This window comes from Oncorhynchus mykiss, chromosome 20 (assembly GCF_057628025.1).
Source record: "Oncorhynchus mykiss isolate SJ-2025 chromosome 20, ASM5762802v1, whole genome shotgun sequence".
NCBI classification, from domain to species: Eukaryota; Metazoa; Chordata; class Actinopteri; order Salmoniformes; family Salmonidae; genus Oncorhynchus; species Oncorhynchus mykiss.
Genome location: NC_143041.1, coordinates 39,297,447 through 39,309,924, shown reverse-complemented (window position 1 = coordinate 39,309,924; position 12,478 = coordinate 39,297,447). Strand labels below are relative to the sequence as shown.

The 12,478-nt window shown below is 40.3% G+C and overlaps 1 protein-coding gene across 1 annotated transcript in view; it reads right to left on the bottom strand.

The window, feature by feature from the left end:
* Window positions 1–12,478, bottom strand: part of LOC110499391 (CUB and sushi domain-containing protein 1) — a 404,263-nt gene that overhangs the window by 237,009 nt on the left and 154,776 nt on the right. Inside the window, exon 3 of the mRNA XM_090213058.1 lies at window positions 4,677–4,789. Within this exon, the coding sequence (XP_090069184.1) occupies window positions 4,677–4,789 (113 nt within the window). The remainder of the gene's footprint in view (window positions 1–4,676; window positions 4,790–12,478) is intronic.

The following is a 12,478-nucleotide window of genomic DNA, read 5'->3' as shown; positions in this document are numbered from 1 at the left end:
TTGATCTGAATACCAATGTCGATTCTTCCCCATACTGTAAATACCAATACATTCACATAATGTGAATTAATGTGTTTCTAAATTGTAGATAAAAGCTCCAAGGCTTGTGAATGTTAAATATTCACACGCATCTTCAAGGAGTTTAACAGTATCTGTGTGCACTGTGCTTTTATCATTCAAATGACTTATGTTTCATAGCTTGGCCATTAATGGGATTAGCTCACCTCACACTATTGGCCTTCCAATGTGTCCAAGCCATCATTTTATTTCACAGGCAATAGTCTATCATTCTTTGAATGCTCTGCAGCACTTGATTATTGCCTCTCAGGCTTTTTTCAATATGAAATATCATTATGGCTCTAAACGAGGCTGTTGCAATATAAATACCCATGAGGTTTAGAATTCCTTATAAGGTACATAACAAAAAGAGGAATATCAGCAAGATGCAGCAGTAAACATCCTCCTCAAGGAAATAGTAAACAGGCCTATATTCCCCTTTAATGTAATGGGAAATTCGCCTACAGGATCCTGTTGAGGATGATCCCCTGTAAAACATTTTTTTTTTGCGGGACTGAAATAATGGTAAATGGGTCAAATAATGCTGAATGCTTGACTCTTGTTCTGTGGGATCTGAAACCAATGTAAATTACAGTATGTGTGGTTGTGTATCTAAGCTTAAGTGATGTAGCATGTCGCTTTTTATGCCTTCAACATTCACAGATTTACACAAACCACACACCAATACATGCACATGCATAAGCTGTGACTAACTGCAATACAACATTATCATTTTTTTGAAGGCTTAACCTTTTGGCAGTTTAATATAACATTAACACTGATACCGCCTTATAATTCTCTTGGCATTTAAAACAATGGGTTCCATGTTTCCTCTCCTGCTTGGTTGTATTCTCTCTGATGTTGCTGTTTGTTCCTTCTATACTGAACAAAAATATACACACAACATGCAACAATTTCAAAGACTTAACTGAGTTACAGTTCAAATAAGGAAATCAGTCAAGTTAAATAAATTCATTAGGCCCTAATCTATGGATTTCACATAACCTGCAAATCAGATATGCATCTTTTGGTGACAGACACCTTAAATAAAAAGGTAGGATCATGGATCAGAAAACCAGTATCTGGTTTACCAGTCAGTATCTGGTGTGACCACCATTTGCCTCATGCAGCACGACACATTTCCATCGCATAGAGTTGATCAGGCTGTTGATTGTGGCCTGTAAATGTTGTCCCACTCCTCTTCAATGGCTGTGCGAAGTTGATGGATATCGGCCCGGAGCTGGAACACGCTGTCATGCGTGTCGATCCAGAGCATCCCAAACCTGCTCAATGGGTGGCATGTCTGGTATGCAGGCCATGGAAGAACTGGGACATTTTCAGCTTCCAGGAATTGTGTACAGATCCTTGCGACATGGAGCTGTGCATGAGGTGATGGTGGTGGATAAATGGCACGACAATTTGCATCAGGATCTCGTCACGTTATCTCTGTGCATTCAAATTGCCATCGATAAATGCAATTATGTTTGTTGGCCGTAGCTTATGCTTGCCCATACCATAACCCCACCGCCACCATGGGCACTCTGTTCACAACGTTTATATCAGCAAACCGCTCGCCTACACGATTGCATACACACGGTCAGCGGTTGTGAGGCCAGTTGGACTTACTGCCAAATTCACTAAAATGATGTTGGAGGCGGCTTATGGTAGAGAATTTAACATTACATTCTCTGGCAACAGCTCTGGTGGACAATCCTACAGTCAGAATGCCAATTGCACGCGCCCTCAAAACTTGACAAACGTGACAAAACTGCACATTTTAGATTGGCCTTTCATTGTCCCCAGCACCAGGTGCACCTGTGTAATGGTCATGCTGTTTAATCAGCTTTTTCATATGCCACACCAGTCAGGTGGATGGATTGTTTTGGAAAAGGAGAAATGTAACAAATTTGAGTACAATGAATTTCTGTGATCTTTTATTTCAGCTCATGAAACATGGGACCAACATTTTATATGTTGCGTTTATATTTATATTTCGTGTATTTTGTCTCAGAGAATATTTCCAGCAAATAATTTTCCGATATTTTTTAAGTTGATTTTAAAACGTCTTCATGCTGCACTGTGCAAGAAAGGTAAAGAAATCCCTTGACAAGAGACTCAAAGGAATGATTCAAAGTGGCACATGGATTTAAATCCATCCAATCAAGCAAGGTTTGCCAACTTTAGTGCTTTGAAGATGGCATTTTGTTGGTTGAAGTTAGTATTATGGGGAGCAATATCTCTAACAAACAGGAGAGCTGTTGTTCATGGGCACTTTCTCTATACTATCTAGTACAGATTGATTCATACCTAGGTGTAACAGGTGGGGCTCTTTTCAAAGATCATTTGAGGAAAGTTACTATTTTTACATTGGTCTAATATGAGAGATGCGACTTCTTAGATTATTGTTGTCGCTCAACTTGGACTGTATTTTAACTTTAAGTGTGTGTCCCCGTAGAGCCTTAAGACTAAAAGGCTGAGTAAAATAGCATATTTGTATGCTACTGTGGACCTCTAATATATATTTTTAATTGCAACAACATAGTAGCCCAATTATTTCATAAAATAAAATAAAATATTAGTGGCAATGATTGAATTACAATGGGATCACAAAGATGGTTTTCGTCCTCTTAATTTGCCATGATTTCAGAGCACAATGACGGCAGATAAGTCCAACTGCTTAACATATATACTGATAATGTTCTAAAACATGAAATTAGGGTCCAAAACATGTAATAATGGTTCAAAAACACAGCTTTTGTCTTGTCAGAACAGGTTTGTGTTCTCAATTAGCTTCAACAATAGTAAACCAATTAGCAAACATAGCTATTTCTGATTCCTAAGAGCATCCGGGGAGGGAAATACGCTGCAAGGTTATAAATCCATCTCGCAGACACTGCTGTACCAATCAAGACTCTGCAGGCAAATAGATTACAATTACTCAAGTGTAATGGCCCATAAATCACAAACTAAGGGCTGTTGGGAAAACCTGCAGGTTGCATAGTTGGATGACATCATATCTCAATTTCAACTGCAATAAAATGAAAATGACAAACACAATGCTTCCAAAATAACTTTAGTTACCATCAATACTATCAACACTCTAGGGGTCCATTAACGTCCTCCATCATAACAATGGTTGTGACACTTTCATCAATGAAATCATAGCCTGTATCAGAATTCTCTAAAATCCAAGACAAAATCTACAGTCAATTTCGATTTAGACTCCAATGGTTACATGGAATATCGATCTTTGTCAGCTTAAATGGAATCCATTCAGGCAACCAGAAGAAACGCCCATATTAAAACTCCATCAACCTGATGGATAGGCTATTAATGTTCTGAGAGGGCAGCCACTAATGCATAATAAAAATAAGATTTGACGTTAACCTAGAATGCAACACAGTTCTTCTTCTATGTGGAGAAATGAAGCAAATGTAAAGATAACACAATCTTGCTAATCTTATTCATGCTGTAACATACAGCAGCTGTAGCTAATTCTGAGGCAGTGGTTAGGCTAGTACTTAATATTTGATTCAAAAACAGTATGTTAAGATATCAGGAAATAGTGTTCTGATACAACCAACATTAGATTAGCCTATCATGCTTCATTATTTCATTATCACTCACAGTAAGAACTATCTCACTCTACACACAATAAAACATAAAGTACTTCAGACATTGTCACAACCAGCAACAATTGATGTTACCAAACGAGATTGATATTCCATTTAGGGAATTGAGTTTTGGTATCCACTCAAAACCCCGTAGCAATAACAAAACTCTGAATCCCTAGAGATGAAAATGTTCAGAAGGAGGAATAAAAAAGAAAATAAAAAAAGAAAGCTTATCCTTACAAAGGTTTACGAGCAAAGTGCCATGCTCGTGCATCATTCATAGCCTAGGTTCCAGGGTCTCATGAGGGCTCATGAAGTTTGCTGCAGTGTATGCCAGCCTGAGAGATGTTTTCTTACAGGGGGGGGGTGAGTTGAGACTCCAGTGATATTAGACTTCATGGAAAATATATGAGATGTTGTGGTTTGTGCTGTATACTGTGTGAAACAGACCATATGGGCTTTGTAATGACCCTAGTTTGATACAGTCAACTGAAACTCACATGAAATGCCACAGCTATCAACCACAGGTTTAATCATGTAAACTTTAAACTGAAACATGTACTTAGCAGATGAACTCTCTGCACAAGCCTTAAACAGTAACCAATTGACATGTCCTGAAGAGGTGTACGTTAAGTGCACACTAATTAGCAGTGTTCATCATACGAAATGCACCCCGCTCTCTGAAAGCATATTAATATGCTGATTTTGAGACACCGATTCATGAATTACCCTATAATACAATAATAACATAGTCATTTATATATTTTATTTTCAGGATCTGTGGCCCATGGGGGAATCAAACAAATGACTCTGGCACAGCAATCACAATGCACCGCCAACTTAGCCATTGAAAGAACTCAATATAGAATAGAAAAACAAGTCAATAGTTAGACAATTACCATTTTGTTAACACAAATATTTTTTTAACCATTTTTGTTAACCCTCTCTTACATCAATTCAGCCAGGTTTTTAATTGGAGAAATAATCAATAATAATAGGTCTTACCTTCATAAATTGCTTTAAATCCTTGTGCACTCACAGCAAAATCTGTTGTGAACCAAAGGGCCATTATTGACCCTGTGCTCACAATAGGTGACGGCAACATGAAGCCAGATAACCTGCAAAGAGAGAAATGTTACATTACATTTAGTCATTGTTATCAAATAATTAAGTACTTTGCATTATTGTTAGTGGTCTCAGATTTGTACTGTGGTCATGTCGCAAATGTGAACTGTTTTCATAGAAAGACAGTTTTCAGAAAATGAAACAAAATGCTTTACACTCAGCAGAAAAGGCAATGACATCAGGCACACAATAACAGGGAACAAGAACAGAAGGACCATAGCATTGCTAGACCGGTTCAAGGACCCTTTAGCAAAGACCCAGCCTTCACTGGGATCAAACACAAGCACATTCTGATGAGATCGTGTCACAGAAACAGTGTAGAAATAAATCCAACTGATTTTCCCTGGACGCTTACATCTCTAGTGTCCACATTCAATTATAGATAAAGCTTCACAAAATGTGTATAGCTGCGTGTGGGGCACTCACAACTTTTTATTTCCTAGAGCCAGTACAGACTGGTCAGATTCTACTTCCAAAATGGCCGTCCGGTACTTGTTGTACCGACCCGTTAATGCACATGCCAAGATAATTGGGCTGCCAAAAATAAGTAGAGTGAAAGTAGCTAATGTTGCTATTTTAGCTAACTTCTAACAATCCAAAAAGTGTTACTGAACAGAGTACCAATCAAATACATAATATTTTCTCGATAATAAGACATTATTGTTGATTTGTGAAGATTTAGGTACAAACACCTAGTAACCTACTTCAATAGTATGGGGTCAAACAAGCTAAATTTTCATTTGAGTAATTTAGCAAACACTCTTATCCAGAGCAATTTACAGGAGCGATTAGGATTAAGTGCCTTGCTCAATAATACTTTTCTCAGAGTCAGCTCGGGAATATGAACCAACCACCTGTTACTAGCCCAACACGCTTAACCACCAGGCTACCTGCCACCCTAGTTTGCCTATAATCTTCGTTCAACCCATCAAGCTAAGAGTTGTAAAGTCTGTAAAAATATGGTAGTACAGCCCTAATCCATCACGTCTATCCAATAATCATTTCACAGAAGGAGGCTTTTAATCCTTTCTCAATGACAACCATTCTCAAGGCTGAAATGAATCATACTAGTCAATGTAATTAAACACTTACCATAGATATTTCCTAGCTACCAATGGCATCCCTCTACTTCTAGTGTAGCATGTTCCCAGAATGTTGTATGCAGTTCTTGTTTCCACTAGAGTATATACTCTGTCATGCCTTTTTTTTTATATACACTACCGTTCAAAAGTTTGGGGTCACTTAGAAATGTACTTGTTTTTGAAAGAAAAGCAATTTTGGTTGTCCATTAAAATCGCATCAAATTGATCCGAAATACAGTGTAGACATTGTTCATGTTGTAAATGACTATTGTAGCTGGAAACGGCTTATTTTTTATGGAATGTCTACATAGGCGTACGGAGGCCCAATATCAGCAACCATCACTCCTGTGTTCCAATGGCACGTTGTGTTAGCCAATCCAAGTTTATCATTTTAAAGGCTAATTGATCATTAGTAAACCCTTTTGCAATTATGTTGGCACAGCTGAAAACTGTTGTGCTGATTAAGGAAGCAATAAAACTGGCCTCCTTTAGACTAGTTGAGGATCTGGAGCATCAGCATTTGTGAGTTCGATTACAGGCTCAAAATAGTACCCGCAAAACACCAGTCTCAGCATCAACAAGCAACCCCAAACCTTTGAACGGTAGTTTATATTCTTTTTTTTACAGATTTTCTCCCCAATTGGTAGTTACAGTTTTGTCCCATCACTGCAACTCCCGTACGGACTCGGGAGAGGCGAAGGTCGAGAGCCATGCATTCTCCAAAACACAACACTGCCAAGTCACACTGATTCTTGACACACTGCTCGCTTAACCCAGAATCCAGACACACCGTCCAACTGGCAACTGTGCATGTGCCTGGCTCACCACAGAAGTCGCTAGAGCACGATGGGACAAGGACATCCCAGCCAGCAAACCCTCCCCTAACCCTGATGACGCTGGGCCAATTGTGTGCCGCCTCATGGTTCTCCTGGGCGCAGCCGGCTGCGAGACAGCCCGGGATCGAACCCGTATTTGTAGTGATGCCTTGTAGTGCCTTAAACCTCTGTGCCACATGGAAGATGCCTGGCAAGTCTTTGATGAAGCATTCATTTTCCTATATTGTTATGTCCAGTGATGTTCCCTCTTATACTTGTTCTGAATGCCATTTCATGTTTATCTAATTTAAAACTTGAGCAGCTTATGAATCTTTAATTCTGTGTTGGTACTGGAGACAACAACTTCACCCCCCCCCCGGTGAAGTTGTTGTCTCCAGTACCAACACAGAATTAAAGATTCATAAGCTGCTCAAGTTTTAAATTAGATAAACATGAAATGGCATTCAGAACAAGTATAAGAGGGAACATCACTGGACATAACAATATAGGAAAATGAATGCTTCATCAAAGACTTGCCAGGCATCTTCCATGTGGCACAGAGGTTTAAGGCACTACAAGGCATCACTACAAATACGGGTTCGATCCCGGGCTGTCTCGCAGCCGGCTGCGCCCAGGAGAACCATGAGGCGGCACACAATTGGCCCAGCGTCATCAGGGTTAGGGGAGGGTTTGCTGGCTGGGATGTCCTTGTCCCATCGTGCTCTAGCGACTTCTGTGGTGAGCCAGGCACATGCACAGTTGCCAGTTGGACGGTGTGCATGTGCCTGGCTCACCACAGAAGTCGCTAGAGCACGATGGGACAAGGACATCCCAGCCAGCAAACCCTCCCCTAACCCTGATGACGCTGGGCCAATTGTGTGCCGCCTCATGGTTCTCCTGGGCGCAGCCGGCTGCGAGACAGCCCGGGATCGAACCCGTATTTGTAGTGATGCCTTGTAGTGCCTTAAACCTCTGTGCCACATGGAAGATGCCTGGCAAGTCTTTGATGAAGCATTCATTTTCCTATATTGTTATGTCCAGTGATGTTCCCTCTTATACTTGTTCTGAATGCCATTTCATGTTTATCTAATTTAAAACTTGAGCAGCTTATGAATCTTTAATTCTGTGTTGGTACTGGAGACAACAACTTCACCCCCCCCCCCCCCCCCCCCCCCCCCCCGCTGTAATGTTTACCACTAATGGTTTGATTCCCTCACCTGTGAGACATACTTTATGTTTTCCACAGCTACTAAAAATGCCATAGCCTCTGTTAGCTCACCAATGGCTGTCCACACACAGGCTATTACCGGGTAAAATAGATTGACAGGTAATGACTCAATCTCTTAAATGCCACACTATTTAATATATGCAACATGAGCCACCCAGTCTTTATCCAAACAATCAAACTAATTCAGACACAGGCGTCCGCGCCAGAAACATGTTTCAAGCTTTGCTTGTGGAGCACGACAGGTAGGTAGCCTAGCAGTTAACAGCATTGGGCCAGTGACCAAAAGGTTGCTGGTTTAAATCCCTGAGCTGACAAGGTGAAAAATCTGTTGATGTGTTCTTGATTGAGCAAGGCACTTAACCCTTGTCGCTCCATATCAGAGCGTCTGCTAAATTACTAAAATAGTACGGGAGACCAACAATGTGTTAAACGGTTTACACTGAGGATGATCGTGTGGACATCTGAGATGTCCTTGTGAAAACCTCTGACAATAACATTGGTTTCAGGCCTTTGTTAACTTATCTAGGTATACTCTACAGAAAATGGCTGTCACGAATATTACCGAAGGTGGCTCCCCTTCCTGTTCGGGTGGCGCTCAGCGGTCGCCGTCGCCGGTCTACTAGCTGCCACCGATCCTTTGTTCCGTGTTCGTTTGGTTTTGTCTAATTGGTTTCACCTGTTTATTGTTTGGTTGTTAGGGTGGGGTTATTTAAGTTTGTTTAGCCCGCTTCTGTTTGTGCGGGCTTGTTCTCCTGTATGTCTGAGAGGTGTTAGTGTTTTTGTTGGGTTTTCGCACTGTCCTAGTATTTTCACATCAGGGTACTATTTTGTTTTAGAGTTACGCCTGTGTTTGGTTACTATTTTTGTTCCTGTGTATTTTGGACATTAAAGGGTGTTTTTCCTGAATCCTTTTGCTCTCTGCGCCTGACTCCACACCCATTTGCTCTCTGCGCCTGACTCCACACCCATTCACTCATTGAGCGTTACAATGGCTGTGTATTCTGTCAACGATACGCGTATGTCCTTATTTAAATATTGACAACACTATTTGTTCAAATGAAGGGATACCACCCTAAACAGCTTCAACTCACTGAAACACCATCTTTGCACCCTTCATTCAATTAGAATAGGCTCCTTATCCTTGCTTGACATTGAATGATTGTTTTGGTTAACTTTCAGTTCCTCTTGGCGAATCACTTGAAAAGTTGTCTAAGAGTCAAAATGCATGAAATAAGTGGTTTCTCCGTCACCTCAAAGGCGAGACCCTTGAGTAAATGCAGCACTTGTTCACAGATGAAAACTCCTGATTAGCAGCTGCACTGACAACAGATCTGAAAAGAGAATTCTTATTGACGCTGCCATGGCCACATCACCATACTTTGGAAGCACACAATTAATTAGATGGTAATTGTTGTTATATGGATCATCTTTGAATAAGCACACCGGAACTGAGGACTAGGAGGACATATTCAGGACATTCTCTTTAGTTTGTCAATCAGTCTTAACGGAGAAGGGGAGTAGCGAAAAAATAATGATAACAGCAAGAATAATGCCAGGGTCTGGTCACAGAGATTGTGTTAGGGGTTAGTGGTCCACCATCACTCCATTTCAAATGGAGCAGTGGCAGATTGAAAACATTGTTTTCTTAGAATCAACAGACTGTTGGATCACGGCTCAACAGAACCTTTCTGCAAGTAGAGACAGTTATGGGGTTGAAGCACTTAGATGCATGTTGTCAGCTTTCACTCTTGGTAATACAACCTCCTCATCAAGTACAAAGAACCAAGTACAATAACTACGGTACATTGCTAACATTCACAAATGGTTAACGAACCTAAACTTGTGTCAATGGAGTTCTTAGAGTCTGGATGCTGTATAGCATGGTCAACTGATGTGTATACCATTGTTGGCCAATACCATTGTACCTACAGTAGGATCGATTGAGTTATTAATTTCAAACAGCGCTATGGCCTGATTTGCCAGTTCATCATTTAAAAATGAACTTGGGCTTTTAAGTAATCCATTTAGGACTTTTGGAGTGGATGTATTTTTGCAGTTTGCAAACAGATGCCAGATTAGTGCTGAAAGGCTATAGTGTCACTGAGCTCTCGTGCCAGTCAGATTAGTTTCCACAACAGAGTCCATAACAGAGCTAGTCCCGTGTAGCTCAGTTGGTAGAGCATGGTGCTTGCAACGCCAGGGTTGTGGGTTTGATTCCTGCGGGGTACCAGTATGAAAAGAAAGTATGAAAATGTTTGCTCTAGATGAGAGCTTCTGCTAAATGATGTTAATGTAAGCTGTGAAGCTGCTACTCTAAGGGGGTCAGTACAGTGTGCATTAGCTCAGAGAGAACATGGGACTTGGCTCCATTTGAAATGACTGAGCAGGCCTTTCTCTTCACTGACAGAAGATTCATTCAGCTTTAAGACTTCTATCGATCCCTTTAATTATAATTTCTAAAGTATTTTCAGAAGTATAGCAATAGATTCTTCACAGATGATCTAACGTCCTCGTTTGATAATGAATTAATTTGTTAAAACCTATACTTAAGTTTACAGGCTTACACATAGTTAGTTCCGGGTTTATACATCCTCTCTACTGATCACTGTGGCCATGCATCTTTAAAGGAAAAAAGGTACAGAAGTCCAAAGATCATACATCCTCGCTTGTCTCGTTAGGCTCAGATTCTTGAGCTGAATAATAAAATAAACGTGGAGTAACTAAGTGATCCGTTAGTCATGCACACAACTGTGTCCGATTACTTCAAACTTTCTTAGAACTCCCTCCCTTTTAAAGTGGCTTGATCTGGAGCTTGATTGCAATGTATCTCAATGGACTCCGTGCAAAAGAACAACGCATTGTGTGGAATAAAGTCAGGCAGCTCTGAAATTACCTTTATATTCTGTGATGGGGGGTTCCTAGAAATGAGAGCTGCATGCATAATTGCACTGGTGAACACTGATTATTAGATTATGATAGCTGAACTCTGAATGTCTGTCTTACAAGTCTTCAGTGGTGTATTTTAAGTGAATGGTGAGGCCTTTTCAAGGTATGCACTTTTTCATTTCCAGTGTTTGCCATGTTATTATCATGCTGTATAAAATTGTGTTTTAATGAAATCACTCTGATTGATGTGTTGATGAAGAATCAAATATGTAGATTTATAAGAGACTTGCCATTAAATATTTCAAAACCAATAACCTCTTGAATTCACCAGGAATTCTCTTGCCACCCACACATCTATTCAAAAAGGACCTTCATCAGGGACTTAAAGAGAGAAAGTTCACTGAGACTAATGCCGTCAGAAAGACAAGTCTCATAATGAAAAAAATACTCTGATTATCAAGTGTCTGAGAAATCAGTTCCGCTTAGGCTTTGCCGTTCGACTCTTTAAATTCCTCAAAGCATTCTTTAAAGTCAATTTGTCTCGAGTGTAATACCTCTGTGGGGGCCACAAAGAAGTAGCTACAATGTCAAGCCTTTTGTTTCAGTTCAAGGTAAGGAAAGAAGTGCAGTTCCCTCGACCCTATTCATATTGCCAGGTATCACTTCAAGAGTGTTCCATAAGGGCAGCTTCGCCTTGCAAAGAATATCCTTGGCTCTCTTAGAAGAGGTTTAGTTTTCTGGCTTTGGGAAGCTCTAGACTGAACAATAACAGTCATAGAAATAAGTATATTTGCATTTTCATATTGCGAAGATTCAAGTTGCAGGAATTCTCAGTACTGGGTTATTCTGTTTTCTTATTCACATGGTATTATAGAACTGTTCTCTTAATCTTTCTGCAGCCTGGTATGTGAATAGAGGCATCTCAGTAGTCCACAATGTATTCACACCTCAGTCACAGACACAGCAGCTGATTATAGATTTTCAACCAAGTGTTTTGTTCGAGTATTTTTATTAATTTTATTTCAAAATTCAGATTTTGAGATGAACCGGAGAAAAAGCTTAGTTGACAGAGACAGCTACTGTGGATTCAGAACTTAATCTAACAGGGAAATCAACAACTTTACATCATTAAACATAATCATCAGCCAGGCAAAAGTCATTCATAAAAGTACAATGAAATCTAAGTAATTTCCTTCTGTGTTTCGAAACCCTCAAACTGTATTACATCAGCTGCAAGGTGTATTACATCAGCTGCAAGGTGTATTACATCAGCTGCAAGGTGTATTACATCAGCTGCAAGGTGTATTACATCAGCTGCAAGGTGTATTACATCCGCTGCAAGGTGTATTACATCCGCTGCAAGGTGTATTACATCAGCTGCAAGGTGTATTACATCAGCTGCAAGGTGTATTACATCCGCTGCAAGGTGTATTACATCAGCTGCAAGGTGTATTACATCCGCTGCAAGGTGTATTACATCCGCTGCAAGGTGTATTACATCAGCTGCAAGGTGTATTACATCAGCTGCAAGGTGTATTACATCCGCTGCAAGGTGTATTACATCCGCTGCAAGGTGTATTACATCAGCTGCAAGGTGTATTACATCCGCTGCAAGGTGTATTACATCCGCTGCAAGGTGTATTACATCAGCTGCAAGGTGTATTACATCAG